This window comes from Ochotona curzoniae, unplaced genomic scaffold, assembly GCF_017591425.1.
Source record: "Ochotona curzoniae isolate NIBS_2020 unplaced genomic scaffold, NIBS_Ocur_1.0 contig_4792, whole genome shotgun sequence".
Classification (NCBI taxonomy): domain Eukaryota; kingdom Metazoa; phylum Chordata; class Mammalia; order Lagomorpha; family Ochotonidae; genus Ochotona; species Ochotona curzoniae.
Genome location: NW_024466389.1, coordinates 2924159 through 2951745, shown reverse-complemented (window position 1 = coordinate 2951745; position 27587 = coordinate 2924159). Strand labels below are relative to the sequence as shown.

General features: G+C 48.2%; 1 protein-coding gene and 1 non-coding gene across 3 annotated transcripts in view; one reads left to right on the top strand and one right to left on the bottom strand.

Moving 5' to 3' along the window:
- CAMTA1 (calmodulin binding transcription activator 1) overlaps window positions 1-27587 on the bottom strand; it is a 698792-nt gene that overhangs the window by 648306 nt on the left and 22899 nt on the right. For both annotated transcript variants that reach the window (XM_040987852.1, XM_040987850.1), the window contains exons 2-3: window positions 26126-26195; window positions 18622-18740 (exon numbers count right to left, since the gene is read on the bottom strand). In XM_040987852.1, coding sequence (XP_040843786.1) covers window positions 18622-18740; window positions 26126-26195 — 189 coding nt within the window. The remainder of the gene's footprint in view (window positions 1-18621; window positions 18741-26125; window positions 26196-27587) is intronic.
- On the top strand, window positions 10462-10568 carry LOC121161581. The gene has a single exon (XR_005884693.1). It is a non-coding gene; the product is annotated as a U6 spliceosomal RNA (small nuclear RNA).

The following is a 27587-nucleotide window of genomic DNA, read 5'->3' as shown; positions in this document are numbered from 1 at the left end:
CTGGGAGGGCATCAGGCACAGCACCACAGCATGCGACTCTCTTCAAGGTTCTTGGCAAAGCCAGCACTTGAACGCTGGGAGACACTGCTCACTCACCTGTTTGGTGTGCACTCCTAGATGTCACATACACTAGAGCTGGACTACAGCCTACCACCCTAACTGTGCTCCCAGATCCCCAAGGATCACCCTGGCAGCTCCTGCTGAGGCCAGACACCAAAGCAAGCAGGTGGGGGCCCCCCTTCAAACACCGGGATCCAATGTGAGCACCAGTTCATGCCTCAGCTGCCCCACTTCTCTTCCCAGTTTCCTACTTGAAGCCTGGGAAAGCAGCAGAGGACGGCCCAAAGCCTTGGGACCCTGCACCTGTGTGGGGACCTGCAAGAAGCTCCTGACTCCTAACCGGCTCAGCTCCAGTCATTGCGGCCACTTGGAGAGTGAACCTGAGAAGGAAAGATCTTTCTGCCTCTCCTCCTCTCTGCATATGTGACTTTCCAATAAAAATTTTTAAAAATTTTTTAAAAAGAAAAACTTAAAAAGAATTAAATGGTTATGATAGAATAGGGTTCCATGAAGTTCGATAAGAGTGGCATCCTTATTTCCACTAACTTCCAACCACAGCGCAATATTTTATTTCACTGAATAATAAACAGTGATACAGCCAATACCTCCAATTGTTTAAGTCATACTTCCATTTTGTGTTTATCACTACTTCAAGTTCACGGCAGTTACAGACCTACCACTGGATCTTGTAGTATATCATAATTCATTTTCCATTTTATTAATATTTTGAAGACTAAATTTCAATAGTTGGCATAAGACCTAATTCTGAGAAGGTACCCACAGGCTTTTCCACTGGACTGCAAAAGGGTCCAGACACCAAGAACCTCTGTGCTCAGGAAGGCACACAAGGACCTGGTGCCGTCCATGCTGCGTGAGGGAAGGAGAGACCACTGCAAGGGCAGACTCGGGGGACAGAGTGCCCTGTGGGTCAGTCCCATATGAAGCAACCACAGGATGAAACAGGCAAGCTTAATTGGGAAGTCATATATATATAGTATTTTTTGGCATGTCAAGAGATGAAATTGTATCAAGAGGGTCATGGGGTAGCAGCACAGACACCCTCAAGGGGCTTCCCCTGCAAAGTCCTCAGCTGAGAAGCCACAGGACGGACAGCAGCTGGCCACAGGCCGGGAAGGGGAGCCAGAAAATGGACATTATTCTGGGGACAGAGAGAGGGAGGAAGATGCAACCCTGTTGAACAAAGTTTGGGGAGCAGGGGAGTTTTCATGAGGCTGAACTGGTCTGACTGGAGGACCCCTGCACTCACCTGAATGAACTGGGATGCATGGAAGCTCCCTGATTAGGAGAAAACAGGCGGGTTACTGGTCTCAAGCCCATTAGAGGAAAGTGGGTTGGGATCCAGAGATGAAGAAAGCCAACCAGCCTTTGGCAAGACCGGAGCTCTTCCTAATCAAGCAGGCTCTTCAGCCCTAAGTGGGCATGCCAAAGGCTGGCGATGCTGGAAGCAGCAGCCAAGAAAGTATGCAACGGTCAGGGAGACGTGAACAGGCTGAGCTGGTAGGAGTACCTGCCCATCTGAAGTTGACAACTGAGAACTTGTACAAAGAGAGCGGTTGGCGCTACTGTCCAATGTTGCTGCCACAGGACACAGTCACAGAAGGCCAGGAGGTGAAGTCCACCTGCAACTGGGAGTGGTCCAGTGGGTGTGACAGGACAGGAGGGAGGCGGGAAGGCCAGGTGTGTAAGACGCTGGCTCTGTGCTGTGGACTCAGGAAGTTAAGCTGGTACAAAGAAAAATAAAGACAAGAGGGACTCCTGCAGGTCGGGGTTCAGAGACGAGCTCCCTCAGGAAACAGGGGCTGGCTGTGTGAGGGAGGACAGGGCAGACAATCAGTGCAGGTCAGCTCCAGCAGTAACCCACACCAAGTAAGCAAGTCCAGCTCAGGCTGGACCCCCAGCAGCAACCTCAGCAGGTGCAGTGCTGGCCTCCTGAGACACAGCAGCCCCGGAAGGCTCCTAATACCTGCTAGGCAGCTGCCACTAGAATGCAAGTCCCACAGGGAAGAGATCCCTGCTTGGTCTACCACTGTGTTCCCAAGAGTCTAACGTTCAATAAGCACAGTGACTGAATAAATGATGTTAAAATGTAATGAAGGAGGGACTGAGACAGGACTCCATTCAACAGGTAGCAAGGAGAACAAACATGCAGCGAAGTCGCCCCAAGTGGAAAAGCAAAGGCAGACACAAATGAATCAGAGAGGTCCTTCAAAGCCAAAGAGGACAGGGTGAGAGCTGCGGGTGGAGGCAGGGTCAGGGATTACACTGCTGGCTCAGGGGACGGCTGGGTCGCATGTCAGGGACGTGCAAAACCTCCAGAAAGGTGGGCCAGACAAGGAGACAGATTTTCTCAGAGCCTCCACAAAGGCGGGCATTCTTGCCCACAAGGTGATCTTTGCCAAGTAAGGCATCTAATCCTAAAGTAATGAAGCTGTGATCACTTGTTATAGCAGCAAGCACTCTCACCACTCCCTGGCACCTGCGGACTCTGCACCCCCCAGAGCAGGCCCCTCTTGTCCTGTGCCAGCCTGGTCTCCCCTCCCTATCTATCTTGAGCACCCAGGGGGATGGCAGGTCGGCTCCGGCCTTCAGTGCAGTGCCCTCATATCTGTCTCCCTGGGCTTCTGGACTGTGGAACATCTCTGCTTCCACGGCTAACAGACAACACGCCGGCTCCGTCCTCCGTCCTCTCCCTCCTCCCATCTTCCCTGTGCAATGACAGGCACTAGCATCACTCAGGAGCTGAGCGACAAAGCATCCCTCCTCATCCCTACTCCCTGTATCCAGATCCCAGGAACCGATGGAGCTCCTGCAAAACACACTTGAGTGGCCAAAGCACTGGCTGACACATCCTTCCCTGACTGGCCCTGAACATGCACGCCATGTCTGCACCATCAGAGCACAGAGCAGAGTTAGTCCACCCCCACCCAGTCCGGCAGGCAGTCACACAGTGCCTGGGAGAGGACAGTACTCCACAGCATGTTAGATGACCACAAAGGCTGATTCCAAAACATTTCTGCCTCACCATCTTCATTTCTTTATAAAATAAGACACACATGACCACCACATAGTAATTTCTCTGAACTGCTTAAAGAAATGCTTAAATATTTTTAAAAATTAATATTAAAGCACTTAATGAAAATTATTCTTAAAACCAATCAATTAAGTATCTAAGTTGTGTTCAACAGTACAAAGAGTCAAGCTGCAGCGTGCACATCATCTGCCTTCTGACACGGACAGGGCCCTGCCCCACGCAGCTCACAGGTCTATCCGGAAGAGACTGAACTCGGACTGAACTCCTAGCTTATAGGCCTGCTCACTCTGAAGCTATTTTAATGTACCCTTTCTCAGAAACACAAAGCAGGCGGCAGTTTCAATTCTTTCAACTCTCTCTTCACTGTTCTGAGAACAGGCACAACTCCCACCTGCCTGCTCTCCCAACCCAGAGCACAAACAGCGGCGACCCTCCACAACAAATTCCCTTCCCCCATGGCGGCACACACTCCCCCTTCCCCCAGGGCAGCACACACTCCCCCTTCCCCCAGGGCAGCACACAGGAGCTCAAAGGGAACTCCTTCAAGAACTGAGCAACACACACTAGCCTCCTGTCCCCCAAGCCAGGGTCGAAGGGCTACCCTCATCCCAGGACCTCTTCGTCACCTATTTCTCTTCTGACTTGGGCTACACACCTCTGTACAGCCTGGCACAGCCTTTCATTCTTTTTTTTTTTTAAAGATTTATTTTATTTTTATTGGAAAGGCCGATATACTGAGAGGAGAGACAGAGAGGAAGATCTTCCATCCGATGATTCACTCCCCAAGTGAGCGCAACGGGCCGATACTATGCCGATCCGAAGCCAGGATCCAGGAACTTCTTCCGGGTCTCCCACACAGATATAGGGTCCCAAAGCTTTGGGCCTTCTTCGACTGCTTTCCCAGGCCACAGGCAGGGAGCTGGATGGGAAGCGGGGCTGCCAGGACTAGAACCGGTGGCCATATGGGATCCCGGGCGTGCAAGGTGAGGACCTTAAGCACTGAGCCATTGCGCCGGGCCCACAGCCTTTCATTCTTACAACTTTTTGATGACCTGTCCCCTTACATGCATTTTTTTAAGAAGTTGTCACCAAATAAAATTACATTTTCATTGCATTCTCCACAACTTATACCCTCATAACTTCTTTTTCATCACATTCCTGTTGGCTTGTCTGTGCCCTCTCATGCATGTGTAGATTTCATATGTGTGCGTGCATGTGTGTGCGTGTGTGTGTATTCATGCACATTTCAGTTTTATAACAGCACCAGAGGGCCTAGTGCAGTGGCTCAGTGGAAAACTCCTCGCCTTGAATGCACTGGTAACCCATATGTTCACTGGTTCATGTCCTGGCTGTCCCTCGTCCCATCCAGCTCCCTGCTTGTGGCCTGGAAAAGCAGTCGAGGACGGCCCAAAACCTTGGGGATCCTGCACCCGCATAAGAAACCTGGAACAAGCTCCTGGCTCCTGGCTTCAGACCGGCTCTGGCCGCAGCAGCCACTTGTGGAGTAAACCCACAGATGGAACTTCTTTCTTTCTGTAAATCTGACCTGCCTTACCAATAAAAAATAAAATTAAATTTAAAACAGCACTAGAACTGGAAGCTTGTTATTTTTTAGGAACTCCTTTTAAAACCTCAACTTAACACCATTACCAAGATTACAGAACTTATCAACTAGAAACACCTGCTCCGCATTAGCAAAACACTGGACACTGGGCAGCCAGGCAGGGAAGAGCGCAGGTTCACACACTGAGCTTCACAACTGCTTTTAGCACACTGGGTCAGACACGGCGAAGGAGAGGATGACAGGATGATCCTTCCTGTTGTTAGGTCATGTAACTGCTGCCTAAGGACATCCATGGATCAGGCCAGTGTGAGTGTCGGTGAGGGACGAGAGATGGGGCCACAGAACTTGCTTGTAAGTGTGGGGACTGAGACCTGAGAGTTTACAGGGGAGAGTCGATAAGATTTATTTGGGCCAGACTGGTTCACCAGCCCACATGGGAGTCCTGAGATAGGTTGCCACCATAGAGCATCACTGATTGCCACAACCAATCCACACAAAAGCTATGGATTGGGGGGGGGGGGGGCCTGTCTGGCAGGGATAGGGACCAGTGCCTGACTGAGTGGTGGAACAGGGGATGGGTCACACTTGGCAGGGTCAAGACACTAACCAACACAACAGAGAACCAGCTCTGGGGGTAGATTCTGTGGGGGAAGTGTAAGCCCAGCACTGTGAAACTACAAGTCCTACTGGTTAGCTCAAGAGTTGGGGTGGTGACAGGCTGAGCTAGCTGTGATCATGGAACTAGCCATCACTTAGAGGTAAAGAAACCAACAACAGTCTGGGCAGGTCAAGGCAGCAGCACCCGAAAGTGCATCCTAAAACAGGATGTGGAGTGGGCCGAGCTGCAACTGGAAGGGGGTGGACCGGGCAGGGCCGAGCAAACCTCAACTCATAAGGAAGAACAGAAATCAGGATGGAGCACAGGTCATGCTGAGCTAGGCTCTTACATCAACTGGTCTGCATGAGCCAGGGATACTAGGCCACAGCATTGAAGGCAAAGGCCAAGATAGGTGAGGGACTAAGCCAACTGGGTCAGAGCAACCACTGGCACACGCGTAATCTAGGGCTGGGAACAGACCAAGCTGGGGAAAGAACACCTTTGCTTGGTTGGAGTTCCCCCTGGTGAGTGAGGGGGCCGGAGTGGGGGCTATGTTCTGGTCTGGACATGGCTGCAGTCTCCCTTGGCACAAGTATGAACTGGGACTGGACACACTAGGCTAGGTTAGACTCCAGCACCATCTGGTGCTTTGGAGGACCAGGGTAGATGTAGGACGGACTAGGCTAGGTCTCTGCCCCTACTGAGCCATGAGTGAGCAATGTCTGGGTATAGACAAGCCTTGGCTGGGCTGAAACATCCATCAGTAGAGAACCAAAATGGGTTGAAGGCCAGTCAGGAAAGGCCACTGTTACTACCAGGACAGGAGGTGGACTAAGTAAGGCTGGCTCATGGACCCACCAATATGCGCAAGATCTGCCATCCGAGAGACTCTGATGGAAGAGCTTGGGAAACTCCTCTGTCGGGACAAAGTCCCTGCAAGTGAGCACAAGAACCACAAAAGGGAGCCACCCAGACTAGGCCAAGGAAAGGTACCCACCAGCATACATTTGGCATAGGTTAGGAGCACACCAGGCTGAACCAGTTCACATTACCCGCTGGCGAATCCAAGCACCAGAACAGAGTGTGGGTCAGGCCAGGTTCAGCTGCAGGCAGTACACTTTACAGCTGGGATTGATTGCATGCTGTGCTGGGCTAGGCTATAACCCTCACCAGCATCAACTGGAATTGGGGATGGGTTGGGTCGGGCCAGGCTACAACGCCCTCTGGCGTCGATGAGGTAAGCCATACCAGTCTGGGCTATAGTGCCCAACCAGCACACATGAGAACCTGGGAGTGAGTGGGAAAAGCCAGAAGGGGGAATGTGGGGAGCCCCTCTGCAGGACAGCCAGTCCCACTGCAGAGCATGAGCTGGGATGGAGGCAGACCAGACCAGGCCGGGCTACAACACCTGTGGACTTCATGCGAGCTCCATCAGGGAAAAGCCAGGCGCGGCTGACTGTTCCGACTAGTGTAAGCATAAATTAGAATAGGTGAGGGTTGGTTGGGCTTTGCCGCAGCATCAGCTGGCAGAGGCTGGCACTGACGGCTAAATCTGTCCAAGTTAAACCTCAGAACTACCTGGAGAGTGCATAATCAGGAGTGGGGGTGGCCTAGTAGGGAAATAGTGGGCACCTCCCTCTTGAGTTACCACTCCCACTGGAGAGCATGAAAACCAGGACTGGGGCAGGGGTGGCTGGACAGAAAGGCACCTGCCAGCATGTGTGTGGGCTGAATAGTCAGGCTGGTTGGGTTGAACTAGGCTTTAATGCCCATTGACATGTACGAGAGCTGAATGGGATGTAGGACAGACTGAACAAGTTTACAGTACACACTGGCAAGCATGGGAACCAGGGTAGGGGGCCAGACTGGTGGGGGTTATTGTGGGTAGCGCCAACTAGGCTGCAGCTCCCACTGGTTTGTGTGAGTGCCAAGCATGAAGGGGACAGGATCAGGTTGGACTACAACAACCATTGGTGGAAGACAGGGCTGGAAACAGAACTGAGCCAGCAATTGCAACCACCAGCATGTACATAAACACACACAAGAATCAGGTCTGGGATCACCTCAGACGAAGTTTCTTTGGGGATCCCTCCAACAGAACTGCCGATCTCAGAACCCCAACCATGAAAAGACTATGTCAGCCAGTGGATTCTGAAGAGATTTCATCGTGAATGTAGCAGCGAGATTGATAGCAATTCAGAACTGTTAAACTATCAAAACTGTATGAGCAGGGCCCGGCGCGGTGGCGCAGTGGTTAAGGTCCTCGCCTTGCACGCCCGGGATCCCATATGGGCGCCGTTTCTATCCCGGCAGCCCCGCTTCCCTTCCAGCTCCCTGCCTGTGGCCCGGGAAAGCAATCAAGGACAGCCCAAAGCTTTGGGACCCTGCACCCACGTGGGAGACCCGGAAGAGGTTCCTGGCTTCGGATCGGCATAGCATTGGCCGTTGCGCTCACTTGGGGAGTGAATCATCGGACGGAAGATCTTCCTCTCTGTCTCTCCTCTCTGTATATCCGCCTTTCCAATAAAAAAATAATAAAAATAAATAAATCTTTAAAAAACTGTATGAGCAGGACCCTCGGATCATGCCCCACATCGGGGACCTGGGCTGGGTGGGAGGCTAGGTGGGGTGTTTCTCCTTTTGTTTCTTCCCTTACCCTGGATACACAAAAAACAGTATCAATGTGGAAACAATGGTCTTACCCACCTTCCTGTAGCCCTTGACCCTTTGTGCACTAATCAACTATGTAAAGATTATCAAAATGAAAGAATTTTAAAAAAACATAAATTGAAAAAAGTAATGCCTGTAACAAACATATTTCAGCACACAAACCGTCGCTCCAGTCTGTGATCTGAGGATACATCTGCCTTCGGGCTCAGCAGTGCCATCACTGCTACTGGCTTAAGAAGAAAGATATAAACTGAACACTAAGTTATTTATTTGTGCCCAGGACAAGAGACTGCTTACTGTGCAAAAAACAGTTTCTCACTGGGGAGAGGGACAGAAACTGCAGGCCCCAGACAGTGTCCCCGCCAGAGTCAACAGGACTTGCCTCAGAGTATGATATTCCTACTGTAAGAGAAGTTATTTTGGCAAAACAAGACCTGCTGATTTTTTTAATGCTGCTCATATAAATTTTACCAGTTTTGTGGTTGCTTTATGTTCTCTGGGTTTTACATTTGCAGAACTCCAAGACTTAAGAAATTCACACTGAGTTTCTTGTGTTTTTCAGATTTTAGCTATTCAACAAACACTGAACTGTGGCTCGGGTATTCCTCCATTCACTACATGCTGGTCAGTTTAAAAATCAGTTAAGAAAATAAGTAAGCCCACAGGAATTTTCTTCCTTTAAAGATAATTTTCTAGCGCGCCTTCCAGAATCCGAGTTAGAGTCTTCGCTTCTCGCCTGGAACCTCGGGCCTCACTTCCCTTGAGATGGACCCAACTGCTCCTGCGCCTCAGGTGACTCCTGCACCTGTGCCGGCTCCTGCTCCCCGGGCTGCATCTGCAAGGGCCGTTGCACAGGTGCAGCTGCTGCACGTGACGCAGGCAGAGCCCGGCTCCCTGATGTACACAGAGCCACGCAGATAAGCCTCGCTTGCTACATTGCTTTTTCTATGAAAGATGTGAATGACAATAAACCCTTTCAGACTTGGGGAAAAAAAGATAATTTTCTTTAACATACTATTCAAATTTTACAAACATTACTCCCCACAGGTGAGCTCTGCCACCCTTCCACTGCTCAGGGCACAATGGGCCTGCACTCACCTACCACGCCTGTCTCCCTCACCCACACAAGCTGACATCCGGGCCCAGCACATCAGTGCATCCCATATACTTCTGCTACTGCAGTGGCTACCCTTCCTATTCAACACACAGGCTGCTGGAGAAACACCTGTACTTTCCATTTCCCATCAGTCTACTAGGCTGGACAGGGCAATTATATTTAACTTAAGAGGCACAAAACTATCATATTTAATTTGAAACTTGGCATCACAAACCGTGTGCAAAAATCACAAGTGGCACCCCCACAGCCTAGCTCTCGGGGTTATGCTCTCGCATAGCGAGTAAAGCTGTCCCTATAACATCAGCACCCCAGATGGGCACCAGTTCGAGCCCCAGCCGGCTGCTCCACCTCCCAGCCAGCTCCCTGCTAACACACCTAGGAAAGCAGCAGAGGGTGGCCCAAGTCCTTGGGGCTCCTAAACTCCATGTGAAAGACACACAAAAGGGTCCTGACTTTGGATGAGCCCAGCTCAGGCCACTGTGGCCACTAAATCAGGAGATAGACAATATCACTTGCATGCTCGCTCTCTCTAAATTCTGCCCTTAAAACAAGTAAGTAAATCTTTAAAAATTAAAATAAATAAATAAATAAATAAAGCTCTACTCCCTGTGTAGCTGCTGATATCTGCATTTTTCCTATTCGCAATTTACCCAGAAAAGATCTGCCTACACTGAGAAGCTATTCGGGTTCAAACTACCGACACAGGCAGAACAACAAGGCCACCTCAGGACTAATTCCCCAAGTCATCCAAGCTGAAATGTTCCAACTTAGCCAGCACGTGCTTTTCAGCGTCACTTACATTTAGGATCCGCAAACATGTCCACCTCAAACAAGTAACAACACAGAGGCCAGCACAGGGCATGGGGGGCTACGCACGTGCCTTTGACCACCACCATGCCATGTGGGTCCCACTGCTCTACCCACTCTCCAGGTCTCTACTGCGTGCAGGCACAGAAGCCAGAGATGGCCCCGTGCTCAGGAAGATGAAAGCAGACAGAAGGACTTCTTGTTCTCTCTCTGTAGGTTTTGTTTTCAAAAAACTAAATCTTGACAGACATGTGTGTGTGTGTGTGTGTGTGTGTGTGTGTGTGTGACAGAGAGAGTGAGACAGACAGACAGACAGACACTAGCAAAACCAGTCATGGAACAATTGTAACCCTACAGGAGTAGATGTTGGGCACAGTAGCTAAAACGCTACTTGGAATGCCAAAAATCTCATAAGAGTGCTTGGATTCAAGTGCTAGTTCAACTCCCAAATCCAATTCCTAGTTGAGTTCCCACCACACGAGACACCTGGACTAAAATCTTGGCTACTGGCTTGGGCTTGGCAATTGCAATTTGGTGTGTGAGCCAAAAGATGAGAGAGTTCTGTAAGAGAAAACAGAAATTTAAGAAACCAGGTGCTCACTTCGGCAGCACATATACTAAAACTGGAACAATACAGAGGAGGTTAGCATGGCCCCTGTGCAAGGATGACATGCAGATCCATGAAGCGTTCCATACTTGAGAAGAAAAAATCAGAACCCTAATGAGAGCTGGATTGCAAAAGAAAAACAAAAAGAAGAAATCAGAACCCCAAATCTAAGGATTTCATAAAATTATACAAAGAAAAAAATTGAAAATACAAAACCTATATAAGAATGTATGTCTACCTAGGCTGAGCTCAACACCTGCTAGTGTCAGAAGAATCAGAACAGGTACAAAACAGGCCAGACTAGGCTGTAACACCTGCTAGGCCATAGCAGTGCTGGGTCTGGGGTGGTCCAGGCTGGGCTAGGTCAGAGGTCCATGCCAGTGAGTAAATGCCAGGATGAGGGCACCTACCAGGTCCGTTGCTGGGGGTAGGCTTAGTAGAGGAAATCAGGAAACTCCCCTGTGAGGCAGTGTTCCCAAGGTGAGCACAAGAACCAAGGCTTGGAGCAGACTGGACCAGGCTGGGCTGCAGCACGCACGGGCATACACACACTGGCAGGTGAGAGCCAGGACAGGCAGCAGGGCAGGCCAGGTTGGACTACAATTTCCACCAGTTCACATCAGGGCTGGGGATCGGCCAGACGGGATTAGGCTGCTGCACCTGCCAGAAACAGCCGGGACTGGGGGTGGGCCAGGCTGGGTTAGGCTGAGCTAGCCTGTAGCCTGGAAAATGCCAAGACTGGGAGCAGGCCATCTCAGTCTGAGCTCCAGCATCCACTGGCATGTGAAGGACCCAGCACTGGGAGCAGACCTGGTGAGGAAAATTTGGGGACTCCCTTGCTAGCCTGCCGCTTACACTAGTGAGCGTCAGAGCTAGCACGAGGTATAGGCCAGTCCCGGGGTGGCCATGGGCTAGGCTGCTGCACCTGTTGGCACACACAAGAGCCAGAATGGGTGTAGGCAGCAGGGTTAGGCCATAGCACCCACTGGCAAGTGCCAGGACTGGGTGCAAGTCATGTCAGGCTGAACCACAATACCCCCCGGCAGGCATAAGATCTGAGGCTGAGAACATGCCTGGCAGGTTAACTGTGAGTGGGCCCCTGTTATGGTGTACCTCTTGCTGGTAAATACAGGAACAATGGCTGGGAGTGGGCCAGACTTTGGACAAGGCAGTGGCACCTGTCGGCACACATGAGGGCCAAGTGTGGAGGCAGGGCAGGCTGAGGTAAGCCACAGCACCCACAGGTGTGCACGAGAGCCGAATGGAATATGAGCTGGCCTAGCCCAGGTGGGCTGCAGCAAAGGTTGGCATGCACAAAAAACAGGGCTGGGTGTGGGACTGGTGGAAGCTATTGGGGGTCACCCACTGATATGCATGAGGACCAAGTCTGTGGTGAGCTGGCTGGGCTGGGCCACAGTACCCAAAAGTTCAAGTGAGGGATAGGGTTGGTGCAGAACTGACCAGGCAGCAGCACCCACTGATATGCGTGCAATGCTGGTGCAGGTGACAGACCATACCTGATCTTACACTAGCTGGTGCACACAAGAGTCAAGTCTGAGGTCACCCCTAGGCAAGGCTTCTTGGGAGACCCAATTAGACGGCTGGACGCGGATGTTGGCCACAGGCAAACATCCCAGGATGTGTGGTCTGACCTTGAAGTGTGCGTGTCAGGAATGGGCCTTCTCAGCTGCAAATGCCTGTGTGGTGGACAGCATGTCTGGATGCACACAGGAGACATGACAGTCACCTTGGATGTATGGATCTGAACCTACACTGCTCTCTGCAATGTCGCAATATTCACTTATGTGCTTGCAACACAGGAACAGAGACAACCCTCAGCCACTGCTCCATGCCAGGGACACTCAGGATGGCAGTGGCTGAGGCTGGGGTCAGGGATCCACACAGGCCAAAGGAGGCCAGTCAGCTGAGGCAGCACGTGTTGCCTCCCAGGGACTGGAGGTGGAGGAGGCAGAACCAGGCACCAAAGCCAGACTCCAACAGGGGCCACAGCATCTTAGCTGCCTGTTAGGGATCCACAACTACAAAAACATCTTTACCACTCAGAACAATTTTTTTAAATATTCATTTAATACAAATTCTCTAACTTAAAACAATGTAACTCTAAGAATCAGTACAAACTAGAATTCCATTTTGCTTGCTTACTTTAGAGAAACTTTGTACTGGAGAAAAACCAAAGAAAGAATATAAATAGTTCAAAAGCAGCAGCATGGCAGTGATTGGAACGGATTTAGGGAGAATGTTTCATCACAGGCTTGTGGTGCTGCACTGGCCTGGCCTTGGAAGCATGCCATCCGAAACCTCCATCTGGGGCCTGGGGATTGCAGTCGTTATATTTTAAGTCAAACAGCTAATTAATGATTAAACAAAAGAAATTTCAGTCTGGACAACATATAGAGAGTACTAATATTTATAATTATGAAGTAGTCATTTGTGCAATCAGAAAGTCCTATTAGCATAATTATCTCTGGCTCTGGGCCTTAAAAATATTAGCTTAAAATGCAAAAACCTTGTAATAGTTCACCTAATGAAGATGTGAATACCAAACTGATTCCAAAATAAAAACTGGTACTCTAACGAATGTGACTGTAATTAACATATTCTCCCTCCCCTGCCCTAGACATAAAAATAAGACCCAGGGATGGGCACGGTAGTGCAAGGGGCTAAGCCACCGCCTGTGACAGGCTCAACTCCCGTCCATGCAAGTATTCTTTCATTCACTCCACTTGCAATACAGTGCCCTGCTACCGCGGGCAGCAGGTGGCAGATCAGCACCTGGAATCCCTGACAGGCACAGGGGTTGAATTTCAGGTTCCTGGCTCCAGCACAACCCAGTCCCTGCTGTTACAACCACTAGGAACAAAGCAAAATCCTCTCTTTCTCTGCCCCATACTCTGTCACTCTGCCTTTCAAATAATAGATCAAAGAAAAAACAAAAGTTTTTCCTTAAAGTTATATATACGCATAAAATTTCCACTTTTTTTTTTTTACATTTATCTATTTTTATTGGAAAGGCAGATTTACAGAGAGAAGCAGGGAAAAAGAGAAAAATCTTCCACCTGCTCCCAAGTGAGCGGGAGCTGAGCTGATCAGAAGCCAGGAATCAGGGGGCTCCAGGTCTCCCACGTAGGTACAAAGTCCCAAGGCTCTGGGTTATCTTCCGCCACGTTCCCACAAGCAGGGAGCTGTGGATGGGAAACAGAGCAGTCGAGGCACAAAACCTCCGCACACGATGCTGACGCTTGAAGAAGGAGGATTAGCCAACTGAGCCACTGTGCTGGGACCAAAATTTCTACTTTCCATGTATTTTCTTCATTATCCTGCGCCTATAATATAACATTCATTATTAAGAATCAAAAGTATTTTCCCAAGAAATGCTGCTATTTATTACAAGGCTCCTTCAGAAAACTCACAGATATGTGTGCTATGAAGCTATTTTCAAACTTCAACATTCTGTCACCAAATAATCTTGCAACTCCATTTTTCCATAATTTTTGAAGTGACTTTCTATTATACTTGCAAATATATATGAACAACGAAAACAATTTCAGAAAACAAGATTAGAAGTCATTGAAAGAGCAGCAGAATTTTGGAAAAGTTGATTTGGACTTGTTCTTTGGGACAGCAGAGAACATAGGCCCCCAGGACAGACTACAGGGCCGGACTCTCCAGCCCCTAACTGCCTGCCTTGGTAACGTGGATGCGCAAACATCACTCCTTCCCACAAAATCATCTGGTCTGGCCCGGCCAAGGCAACCAAAACCCAGGCTTAAAACCCAACCAATGGGGGCCCAGCGGTGTGGCCTAGCTGCTAAAGTCCTCACCTTTAACACACTGGGATCCCATATGGGCGCCGGTTCTAATCCAAGCAGCTCCACTTCCCATCCAGCTCCCTGCCTGTGGCCTGGGAAAGCAGTCAAGGACGGCCCAAAGCTTTGGGACCCTGCACCCATGTGGGAGACCTGGAAGAAGTTCCTGGATCCTGGATTCTGATCAACATAGCATCGGCCGTTGTGCTCACTTGGGGAGTGAATCATCAGACGGAAGATCTTCCTCTCTGTCTCTCCTCCTCTCTGTATATCTGACTTTCCAATAAATAAATTAAAAACAAAAAAACAATGCACAGCCAGCTAATTCTTAAGTTGGGATTTTCGTAGGTCCACGAGTGACATTATAAATAATCAAACCGCCTCTGGCAGGAAAAAAAAGGCTCCCATCCCTGCGATCCTGTGATGTGGAGCTCCGCAGGGCCCAGACTTCTGCAGCCGCTGCACAGGCTCAGCCTGGGTCTGTGATTACGCGGGTAAAGAACTCGAGCTTCGCTGGCAAGCAAGGCAAATGCCAGCCGCTGACCCTGCCGTCATCCTCAACTCTCCTCGCGTCTTCAGCTGGGAAAGCATCATCTGCAGTGAACTCATCTTTAGATACTGCAACTGCAAACCCCACGCAAGGACAGCAGACTCCTATGTTCCAATGTGCAAAGGCTCGAAGTAGCTCAGACCAGGTCCTGAGACCTGTCATCTTCACAGTGCTCGTACTAGTAAGCTGAGTTTCACCAAACATTCCCAAATGAACCTGCAATACCACTCTTTTCTTTTTAAAGATTGATTTGTTTTTATTGGAAAGTCAGATAAACAGAGGAGAGACAGAGAGGAAGATCTCCCATCTGATGATTCAAGCCCTAAGTGACCACAACAGCCGGAGCTGAGTTCAATTTGAAGCCAGGAGCCAGGAACTTCCCCAGGGTCTCCCACGTGGGTGCAGGATCCCAAGGCCTTGGGCCGTCCTTGACTGCTTTCCCAGGCCACAAGCAAGGAGCTGGATGGGAATCAGGGCCACTGTGATTAAAACCGGCATTTATATGGAATTCCAGCACGGTCAAAGCAAGTACTTTAGCCACTAGGCGAACACACTGGACCCAATACCACTGTTTTTTAATTCAAAGCCACATTATAGAATGGATGTGCTGACCACATTAACTGGATATAAAGCTATGGGATCTTTGATTAGAAGCCTAAACAAACAACAGAATGAAAGTTCCTAAGAATAAGCAACACAGAAGAAGCTTGGAAACTGACTCTATTCAGTGTCCTATCTTGACCAAATTATTTAACAACCATCTACCTACATTCTCTCATCCCTAAAAAGGAAACACGACCCACATTGCAACGCTACTGTTACAGCTCAGAAACCATTCTATCAAGTGCCCAGTCCCTCTCAAGGACAGGCACTCAGACATGACTGCCGCTGGACTGGCACTGTCATCCTCCCTCGATGCCAGAAATGCCAAAACACAGATCTAAATGGAGGAATTCCTTAGAAGCACAGAGAAGGCACTTTAAACCCAGGAATTTCACTATGCCACTCCACGTGGTGAAAGCAAGGACGGGGCAGGCACTGGAGAGAAAGCTGACAGCCGATATTTCACACCCAGACAGCTCCAGCCGTCTGTCATGTGGAATACGCACTGTGCCAGACTGTGATGGAAACACAATCCCACTGCACTCTCAGCTGCTCTCATTCCTACACTCCTCTGCCAACAGGAGCCCCTCGTCCCAGGAGGTGGGAGCTAAGAAATGCAGTCTGCACAAGGCAGCTTCTCGATACGAGCCAACTACTTCAGGGGCTCCTCAGCCAAAACACAGCGACCTTCCCAACTCCAGAGGGCAAGCAGCTCTGCACGCAGCAGAGACGAAACCCGAGGGCAGGCCGGGGGGTTCACGGGCTTTTGACTAGTTTGTCTTACACAGGCCCACAGAGCCCCAATAAATCCAGTATCATCAAATCCAGTATCCTCCAGGTTCTAATGTCAACAGGCAAGAGGACAGGAGGGGAAAACACCAACCATGACCTAGCAAATGGAAGAAACACAACGCTGCAGGAACGTACTGATGGTCTGACTGAAATCTAATGGAACTCTTTTGCTACCATACTCCAAATTCCCTTCTTTTTCCGAAAGCCAGCAATAAATAAGAAAAAAGTAGACATTCCTCTACTCAGAAGTATGGCTAACTGTTCAGTCCAGTTCTCTCAACTAGCAGTATGTGTTTGCGGGCCCAGCACTGGGATCCCATATGGTACCAGTTCTAATCCCAGCAGCTCCACTTCCCATCCAGCTCCCTGCTTGTGGCCTGGGAAAGCAGTCAAGGACGGCCCAAAGCTTTGGGACCCTGCACCCATGTGGGAGACCCTGAGGAAGTTCCTGGTTCCTGGCTTCGGATTGGCTCAGCATTAACCATTGCGCTCACTTGGGGAGTGAATCATCGGATGGAAGATCTTCCTCCCTGTCTCTCCTCCTCTCAGTATATCGGACTTTCCAATAGAAATTTTAAAATAACTAAATAAATCTTTAAAAAAAAAAAAAAAGAAGAATGTGTGTTTACGTGGAGCTGACCAACTGCCAAGAGAGGTGGCCAGCCTAGGGCGCAAGGACTGCTCAGCCCCGGCACTGCAGGATCCCTGCGGCCCTTCCAGCTGTACTGGGCCAACAGGACGCTGGGCTTCTTCCCTGCTCTTCCTCGCCTCCTCTAGGATAACCTGCATGGCGTGCTTTATAATGCACCTAATACAGCAAAGTGGACCAAGTAAATTGCTTAGAGGTAAACACCCAATTGTGGAGGGGCTAAGCGCAAAGGTCCCAACAAGTCTCCCAGTTGTTTATGTAATGAATCTACCAACTCCAACTCCAGCACTCGCACCTCCACCTTACAAGACACACGAGCACGGATTCTAATTCATTAGGTGGTTTCTCATCTCAAAGGTAATTTCCAATCAATTAAAGTAAGTTGTCAATTTCATTCAAAATACTAACAAAACACACACTTAAAATGTGTTTTGTTAGACTTATAACAGCAACTGACACAATAACATAACATCAAACTATGACTCAGGGAAGACTAAGAAACACACTACTTTTCCAAACGTGCAACCTTGTGCTGCAGTAACAAGCAGGCTTTCCCACTGCACTATTTTATTCACCTCTACAATTTTTGAAAGTAAATAAAGAGTTGATTAAAACCATGCACCTCTAAACTAATGTTCGTCAAAGCAAGACTATTCTGACAAGAAAATGCAATTTATGCAAATAATGAAAATTTTAAAATATTGAGAAAAGCAGCAAAGCTGTAAGAGTCCAGTGAGCATTTAAATCTGTAAGCCGTAATAAGAGACTTTCACTTACACACCCCCACAGCTCCAAAGAAAAGTGATCTGTGTCAAGCTGAGGTGGAAGCACCTCCCCGGGCACGGCCTCACCGCACTGACGCTGTCCTGTGTGCCATCTCCAAACAGGGCACCATAGACGTACCCAACACTACGTTTAATCTAACTTGAAGTGAATGCGGAACCAACAGCACAAGAGTTAAGCCAACTTAGCAAAATCATGAACCCCAACCATCCGAACAGAGGAATGCGATCCCAGACAGGCGTCAGACATATCCCACCCACATCGCCATCCTGCGAGAACACCGCCCTGAACCGAGACACGTTCCAAAGCTCCCCACGGCACTGACAGCCATTACCCTAAAATGAATGAAATATTCAGATTACAAAACCAAAAAGATGAGAAAGCGATCCACTCCTATGATTAAAACGTCCCCCCAGAGCAAGATCCACCAGAAAAGGGCAACCTGCACATGCTCTTCCCAGGGCAGCGACCTGCTCTGCGCTGGACGCCGACACGCAGCGGCACTTGCCTCACTCCTCACTGCCGAGAGCCAAGACGACATCCTTCCTCAGCACGCGCTGGCCTTCCCACGTCCACAGACACGTCACGCTGCCAGCACAGCCCACAGGGGGACAGAGGACCGTGCGTTCACCACACTCAGAGCAGAACAGCCTCACTGAGAGGCAAGCAAGGGGAACCACTAACTGCAAGAGCAACAAACACTGAATCCCATGACACCCTAACATCATCAGGCAAGTTATCTATTCTTCAACACAACCAAGCACACCAGAGAAAGACCAAGAAGCATGGGTTTCTCTCAAATTCAAACAGATGATTCTTCTCATGTGCAACTTCCTTGGTCAGTATTTTGAATATGAACCTACTATAAGCACTGCTATGCGAAACAACCTGCCACATTTGATCTTAAGACAATGATATCCTTAAAAGTAAGAATGTATCTACCTCATTAGTGTTCCAGCGGTGCCTCTCTTTGGGTAAACTTGAGCATTTCGGCAGACATTCAAGCAGCTTTTTCGGTAAAAAGATTTTTACATGACTACTATTGCTGTTCCCATGATCATCTATAAAGAAAAAAACAATAAATTCAGAGAAAATCACAGGAGAATGTCTTCTTAAGCTCGGTCACGCCCACGAGCCTGACACACGTGGAAGGCCCCGCGGCTCCCTCACACGCGTGTCAGAGATGGCAGCATGACCCGCTCACCAGGCTCACCAGGCGCGTGCCCCTGACATGCCACCCGAGGGCTGCGCCCCCACTTCCACAGAGCACAGCTCAGCACAAGGATTCAGCCTCACAAAACCCGCAATTCTTTTATTAACCAGTTGAGAAGGTTTTAGATTTCTTAAATAAGAATTACAGTAAAATGTGACAATTTTATGCATAAGCTGGTACTACTTTAGCTCCTAGAATACAAATGAGACTCATCCTTTCAGAAACAAATCACATATCTTACAAATATATGGAATTTAACCCTGACAGCCACCAGGTGATACAAAAAGAAGCTGGTCGTTCTAGCTGGAATTTGGAAACATATTTTTAACTGATTAGATTCACATAAGCACAACGATGTAATTAATGTATTTTTAAAATATAATTCTAAATGAGTTCAAGAAAAATTAATTCTTTTCAGACTATAACCTGTCCACTAGCTTATTATCATTCTACCTGACCATTTCTAAGATATTTTCCTTCTTACATTTTGAGATAATTTTCTTCACACTGCATTTACTTATTATTTATGTTAATAAGTTTTATTTCGCTCCTATTGTATAGCACTTTCGCCCGGCTTAAGTTTTCATGCCAGCATTGACAAATCTGGATCACCCTGCAAATTACTCACTGCATTTTCTTTCTAGCTGCCCAATGAAATCACCAGTCTGCAATCCGACCACAACCAGGCAGCCGGCAGCATGAAGCACCGAGGCCTGCGTCCTCCAGCGAGCACAGCTGAAACAACTCTCCCTTAACAGGCAGAACACACACCAAACTCAGAGTCAGGCGTCCCAGATTCTGGTCCAGTTCTGCTACTTTGTAAATGTGTGACCTTGGGTAAGTTACTTAATATTTTCAGTTTCCCAAACCATTAGAAAACTAGAAAAAAATCTCATTGTCCCTCAAGCACAAATCTATAGAAGTTATAACTTAATGCACATTACAATAAAACATTAATTTATTAACCACACATATATACATATAATATATATATAATATATATGTCCAGGCATCCATTAAGTGTCAAAGGTAAAAAATATCTTTTATATTTTGTACACCTTTCCAGTTTATTTACAGTAATTTCACAAAGCATAGTCTAGTTTTTTGAATACATGAAAAACATAATAAAAAATATTTTCTAGGTTCACAAAGTCCTCTTCAAAAATTTTTTTGTTCAATTAACATATTTCTTCTCAATGAAAAGATCTTACAGGAAAAAAAGAAATAAATAAAGTCTAAAAAAATTTACTGAATCTTACAGAAATATTTTATGGAGTTTTAGCACACTGTATCTTTTTGGTCCAGGAACTACATAACCAATTGAATTATAACTCCCATCCCGTATTTCCACAAGCAGTTGAAAAATTTGACAAATTTTTAAATGACTGCTATTCAAAGAACGCAAAATTTTAATAGCAAAAGATTAAACTTTTTAAAATCTTGCTATGAATCCAAAGGAAAAACTCCCAATTAAGGCAGTTCACAGAAAGTTCTGGATTAATGACTCTTAAACCTTGGTCACTTTCTGCGCTTAGGCTCCTTGCCGTGAAGGTGAGAGCGCAGGGATCTTCCTCCTCCCTCGAGCGACTTTACTCCCGTTTCTAAAAACCCCTCATGACATTCTGATTGTGAGAGGTGAAACTAAAACCTATACTCAATTCAGATACTCAATATTTACGGGGCACCACTTATGAAAATAACACTACGCTCAGTGCTCAATGACAGGCTTACTCTGAACTGTATATGAGCAGTCCTGTCTCTGAGAAAGCAGTTTGTTTTAAGCTGAATTCTGGACACTAATAAGGAGGTTAGACCCCGGTTTCTATTAATTTTTTTGTCCTTTTAGCCTGTGCGAAGGACTTTAGTTGCTGGAATATATACAAAGCACGCAGGCATGTGCACTGGCACACTGTGTGTGCACGTGTAGGAGTGTGTGGAACTCTGTGTACGCACACGTGCTTGTACAAGTGTGTGGGACTGTGTGTGTGTACGTGTGCACGTGTGTGTAGGAGTGCGTGGGACTCTGTGTGTGTACACATGCACGTGTGCATAGGAGTGTGTGGGACTCTGTGTGTGTGTACACGCACGTGTGTGTAGGAGTGTGTGGGACTGTGTGTGTACACGCACGTGTGTGTGGGAGTGTGTGGGACTCTGTGTGTACGCACGCACGTGTGTGTGGGAGTGTGTGGGACTCTGTGTGTACACGCACGTGTAGGAGTGTGTGGAACTCTGTGTGCGTGCAAGCACGTGTGTGTAGGAGTGTGTGGGACTCTGTGTGTGTGTACGCACGTGTGTGTAGGAGTGTGTGGGACTCTGTGTGTGTACCCGCACGTGTGTGTAGGAGTGTGTGGGACTGTGTGTGTACACGCACGTGTGTGTAGGAGTGTGTGGGACTCTGTGTGTGTGTACGCACGTGTGTGTAGGAGTGTGTGGGACTCTGTGTGTGTACGCGCACGTGTGTGTAGGAGTGTGTGGGACTGTGTGTGTACGCACGTGTGTGTGGGAGTGTGTGTGACTCTGTGTGTGTATGCGCACGTGTGTGTAGGAGTGTGTGGGACTCTGTGTGTGTGTACACGCACGTGTGTGTAGGAGTGTGTGTGACTCTGTGTGTACACGCACGTGTGTGTGGGAGTGTGTGGGACTCTGTGTGTGCACGCACGTGTGTGTGGGAGTGTGTGGGACTCTGTGTGTGTACATGCACGTGTGTGTAGGAGTGTGTGGGACTCTGTGTGTGTACACGCACGTGTGTGTAGGAGTGTGTGGGACTCTGTGTGTGTATGCGCACGTGTGTGTAGGAGTGTGTGGGACTCTGTGTGTGTGTACACGCACGTGTGTGTGGGAGTGTGTGGGACTCTGTGTGTGTACATGCACGTGTGTGTAGGAGTGTGTGGGACTGTGTGTGTACACGCACGTGTGTGTAGGAGTGTGTGGGACTGTGTGTGTGTACGCACGCACGTGTGTGTGGGAGTGTGTGGGACTCTGTGTGTGTGTACGCACGTGTGTGTAGGAGTGTGTGGGACTGTGTGTGTACGCACGTGTGTGTAGGAGTGTGTGGGACTGTGTGTGTGTACGCGCACGTGTGTGTAGGAGTGTGTGGGACTCTGTGTGTACGCGCACGTGTGTGTAGGAGTGTGTGGGACTGTGTGTGTACGCGCACGTGTGTGTGGGAGTGTGTGTGACTCTGTGTGTGTACCCGCACGTGTGTGTAGGAGTGTGTGTGACTCTGTGTGTGTACCCGCACGTGTGTGTAGGAGTGTGTGGGACTCTGTGTGTGTGTACACGCACGTGTGTGTAGGAGTGTGTGGGACTCTGTGTGTGTGTACACGCACGTGTGTGTAGGAGTGTGTGGGACTCTGTGTGTGCACGCACGTGTGTGTAGGAGTGTGTGGGACTCTGTGTGTGTACACGCACGTGTGTGTAGGAGTGTGTGGGACTCTGTGTGTATACGCACGCACGTGTGTAGGAGTGTGTGGGACTCTGTGTGTGTGCACGCACGTGTGTGTAGGAGTGTGTGGGACTGTGTGTGTGTATGCACGTGTGTGTAGGAGTGTGTGGGACTGTGTGTGTGTACGCACGCACGTGTGTGTAGGAGTGTGTGGGACTCTGTGTGTGTGTACGCGCACACATGCGTATAGGACTACAGAAAAAGCTTAGGTCTTCCACTCTGAGACCGAGTCAGGCAGTGGAGTTTGCTCACTGCTTTTAAAGAGGAAAGGAGAAGCACCACAGAAGCACCGCCTCCCACCAGTTTCTAACAGAGCATCTGATGGCTGTGCAGCCTGAGCTACAAAGGACCAGGAGCAGGACAGGCCGGTGTGTTCCCCTTAGGCAGTTTTTAAACTGTGCCATCTCCAGAATTTCAGCTTAATGCTAAATATAAACTAGATGTTTTTAAGAAAAATGCAATGGGTAAATTTTCCCACTGTGCATTATAAAAATGGCAATTTTAATATTGGGAAAAGAATTATTGGGACCTCAAACACACAAAATGTTAAAACTCACAATTTTCAAGTTTCAACTTTTCCAGTTAAAGTGTGATAAGGAGTAACTTTGCTGCAAATCTAATCCTATGGTTATAGCACACAAAAATACACTTTTAAAACTGCTCTGTAATATTTTTAGAATAACCACAGATGATGAAGTTAAACCATGTGCCAGTGTTTAAATGCTAGCAACGATATAGAGAGTTAACTGTAAAACCAGGGTGCTCCTTGGCTTCAGTCCAAACTCTGACACGCAGAATCATGTCCATCCACAGTCAGTAAATAGTTCAGTGTCATTATCTAGTAAGACACGCATGTACACTACATAACTTCACAAAATAATATTCTAACCTACTTCCCAATAAAAAAAAAAAAACAACAAATGAAGCTCGTAAAATTGACCTGACTAGATTGGGTGCCAGTTGTAACTCTAGAGAATGCATTAAACCTTCAAGTAGTTTCCAAATGATCATTTTAAAGTCATAGTATAATTCTAAACAAAAATTGCTTCACTCACTTACTTAACTGTAAATAGAGAACGCGTGTTTCATGCTTATTTCTAAACCCAAGATTCACACTGCCTTTATTTAAATCTGAAAAAATGTATTGGACCTTTCCCTTAGACAGTCTGTCACTCCTATAAGGTAAATTATAACCATATTATCTCTAACTTAGAAATGATACACCCACTTTATTTTGACTCACAATTAATACAAACTTTGGTTTTGTGAATAATCACACAATTATTCAAGCTGATTAAGATTAATCTCTCAACACTATACTGAACTGTCCAAAGTTGCTGTAACAGTGTATCAAATTGCTAAATATTATTGGGCACGTATCTGATTAACAACTGAGAGTGATAAAATTAAAAAGAAAGCTCTACAATTTTCTGTTAAACTCTAATTATTATGTGCTTGGATTTAATTAGTAGGAAAGGAACTGATGCAGGAAACACAAGCACGCCCTGTGACACAGCAGCACAGCGCTCAGGCAGCAGGCACTGTCAGCCTCCACTGCCACCACTCAGATCCCAACGCCCTTCCAAGGGCTCAGGCAGCTCTCCAATGCCAGCCTGCACTGCCAGCCTCCACTGCCAGCCTCCACTACCACCACTCAGATCCCAACTCCTTCCAAGGGCTCAGGTAGCAGGCACTGCCAGCTCTCCACTGCCACCACTCAAATCCCAGTGCCTTCCAAGTGCTCAGGCAGCCTCCACTGCCAGCCCTACACTGCCACCACTCAGATCCCAATGTCCTTCCAAGGGCTCAGGCAGCTCTCCACTGCCAGCCTACACTGTCAGCCTACACTGCCACCACTCAGATCCCAACGCCCTTCCAAGGGCTCAGGCAGCTCTCCAATGCCAGCCTGCACTGCCAGCCTGCACTGTCAGCCTACACTGCCACCACTCAGATCCCAACGCCATTCCAAGGGCTCAGGCAGCAGGCACTGCCAGCTCTCCACTGCCACCACTCAGATCCCAACGCCCTTCCAAGGGCTCAGGCAGCAGGCACTGCCAGATCTCCACTACCACCCTATGCTACTACCACTCTGATCCCAATGTCCTTCCAAGGGCTCAGGCAGCAGGCACTGCCAGCTCTCCACTGCCAGCCTACACTGTCAGCCTCCACTGCCACTACTCAGATCGCAAAGCCTTCCAAGGGCTCAGGCAGCAGGCACTGCCAGCTCTCCACTGCCAGCCTCCACTGCCACCACTCAGATCCCAATGCCTTCCAAGTGCTCAGGCAGCCTCCACTGCCAGCCCTACACTGCCACCACTCAGATCCCAATGTCCTTCCAAGGGCTCAGGCAGCTCTCCACTGCCAGCCTACACTGTCAGCCTGCACTGTCAGCCTACACTGTCAGCCTACACTGCCACCACTCAGATCCCAACGCCCTTCCAAGGGCTCAGGCAGCAGGCACTGCCAGACCTCCACTACCACCCTATGCTACTACCACTCTGATCCCAATGTCCTTCCAAGGGCTCAGGCAGCAGGCACTGCCAGCTCTCCACTGCCAGCCTACACTGTCAGCCTCCACTGCCACTACTCAGATCCCAACGCCCTTCCAAGGGCTCAGGCAGCAGGCACTGCCAGCTCTCCACTGCCAGCCTCCACTGCCACCACTCAGATCCCAACGCCATTCCAAGGGCTCAGGCAGCTTTCCACTACCACCACTCAGATCCCAATGCCTTCCAAGGGCTCAGGCAGCTCTCCACGGCCACCACTCAGATCCCAACGCCCTTCCAAGGGCTCAGGCAGCAGGCACTGCCAGACCTCCACTACCACCACTCAGATACCAAAGCCTTCCAAGGGCTCAGGCAGCAGGCACTGCCAGCCTGCCACTGCCACCACTCAGATCCCAGTGCCCTTCCAAGCACTGGTCTGACTTCACAGACCCAAAGTCTTCAAAATCAATTGAACTCAGTCGTATTTATCTAACTAAATTTTAAAAGATAATTTGCTTTTTAAGCAAAACAAAAAACAAAAGCTAGTTTTGCTACTTCAGATGCTTGCCTGGCGAAGTCGTGTGTCACTTCTCTTTGCTACCCTCCAGGATTCAGATTTAATGATTTTCTTATTAATCACAACCAACCTCTGGTCAAGGTCCAGGGTGACTCTTAGTTCAATAAACTTCTCCAGATCTACATTTTGATTTTCAATCTAGAAACATGAGAGTGGAGGCAGATAAGACAACGGGCAAGGACGCCCTACAAGTGGCTTCGGGATACCCTCTCCTACATCTTTAACTCCATCACAACTTGAGCTATGTGTGACCATGCAACCTAGCTTCTATTGTGGAGCTCTACTAAATATGAGGCATTACAATGATCTCATTTAACCATCACACTAAAACACAGGGCTTAGTCACCTTCACTTTACAGAGCAGGAACCTGAGGTTCAAGTTAATCTGCACAAAATCTATAACTATCAATTGCTCAAGTGGGATTCAAATAGACACTGTGGCTTTCCCATAATACCACATGGCTGCAACTCCAGCTCACCTGGTATGGGGCAGAACTAGAATCTTTCTGTCAATTAGAACCTAACCTCTGCAGAGTGCCGAGAATTTTCCATGTGATTAAACTCACTGTCCTGTTAAACCCCGAAAGTCAACCAGCAAGTGGTGTTGCTCCCCGGATTAAGTAACTCATCTAAGATCACACAGCAGTTACGAGGCAGAACCTTCCAAGTGCTGTCACTTCCAAGCCCACCCCTTCCTGTAAGTCAAAAGCTTTTTCAAATCCTACCTTCTATAGGTGGCACGGTGTTGAGAACACAGTAGGTGCTAGTTCCGCAGAATACACTTTGGGAAACGCTCTAAGGAAACAGAAAATAAAATGTAAAACTAATCTTTGAAAAGATATATTCTGGCTCTTCTGTGATATTCCTGCCAAAGACGAAAAAACCTGAATCTGATCATAAGGAAACATCAGACAAACCAAATTGAGGAACATTGCACAAAGCTACTGGCCTGAAATCTTCAAGAGCATCGGCGTCATCAAAGTCAAGAAGGCGTGAGAACTGTCCTGTGTTAACGGACACTGAAGAGACACCAATGAGACCCCAGGTGCCAGCCGGACATTCTTCTACAAAAGTCACCGCTGGGTCAAATGGCAAAACTGGAACAGGATTTGATGATTAGCTAGTAGAAATGTCTCAATGATTTCTCAATTTTGATTACTGTTATTGTTATGGAGAACGTCCTTGTTCATAGGAAATGTTTAATGAAGTGGTTAAGAGCAAAACAAACAAATTTACTTCAAACAAATTTACAAATGATTTAGGAGAAATTAAAGTCCTTCGCACAGCAGACCTAAACCCACTCCAAAATTTACAAGGAGTGTTTGACAAAAGATCCATCTACTGCACGTGTGTTCCTGCTGTGAAGTTTTTGACGGGACGCATATGAGCTGGAGAGTAGATTTTTGTGAAGACCAATGTCATACTCATTTTGCAATTCAGTCAATGCCAACTGAAAGAAGCATTTCATGGCAGTCAAGTGCAACCCCCAACTCATTCAGAAGAAGCTCTGAGTGCCAAATGGCAGCTCGGCAAGTAGGTCACAAGGACACAGGAAGACCAAATCTGTGTTCAGGCTGCTTCAATTCAACAATACAATTAAAGTTTCCTATACAACAGCACATCAAGGGAAGAACAGTATCTCCTTTGGGTTTCAGTATTCAACAAAATTTTAGACTTCACATTATAAACCATATATTTATATAATTAGAAGACCAAAGACAGTGACAAGTTCAACAACCACCCTCAATATTTTATATTTAAAATAGCGACCCCTTCTACCACCTTCCAGCTGTCCTTGGGAAAGTCACTGGCCTCGGAGGGAACAGAGGTCCCTTCTACCACCTACCAGCTGTCCTTGGGAAAGTCACTGGCCTCGGAGGGAATTTCAGAGAAAGAGGAGGATACTTGTCTCTCCTGTCTAACAAGACAGGTGGAGAATCACACCAGATAATGCACGCCAAAGTGCTTGAACCCAAAAGTGCCACCAAGCACTAAGCACTACTGTTTGGGTGGTTAAGAATAATCTTCAGTGTGGACATTAACATCAGGGTTAAAATGACTGCATCCCACACCTAGTCCGCCTAGGTCAGAGTCCCACCCTCAGTCCCCAATGGTACCAAGATGATGGTGGTGGCTCCTGTCACCCCAAGGAGAAGGCTTATCCACTGTCGAGCTCCCAGGGGATGC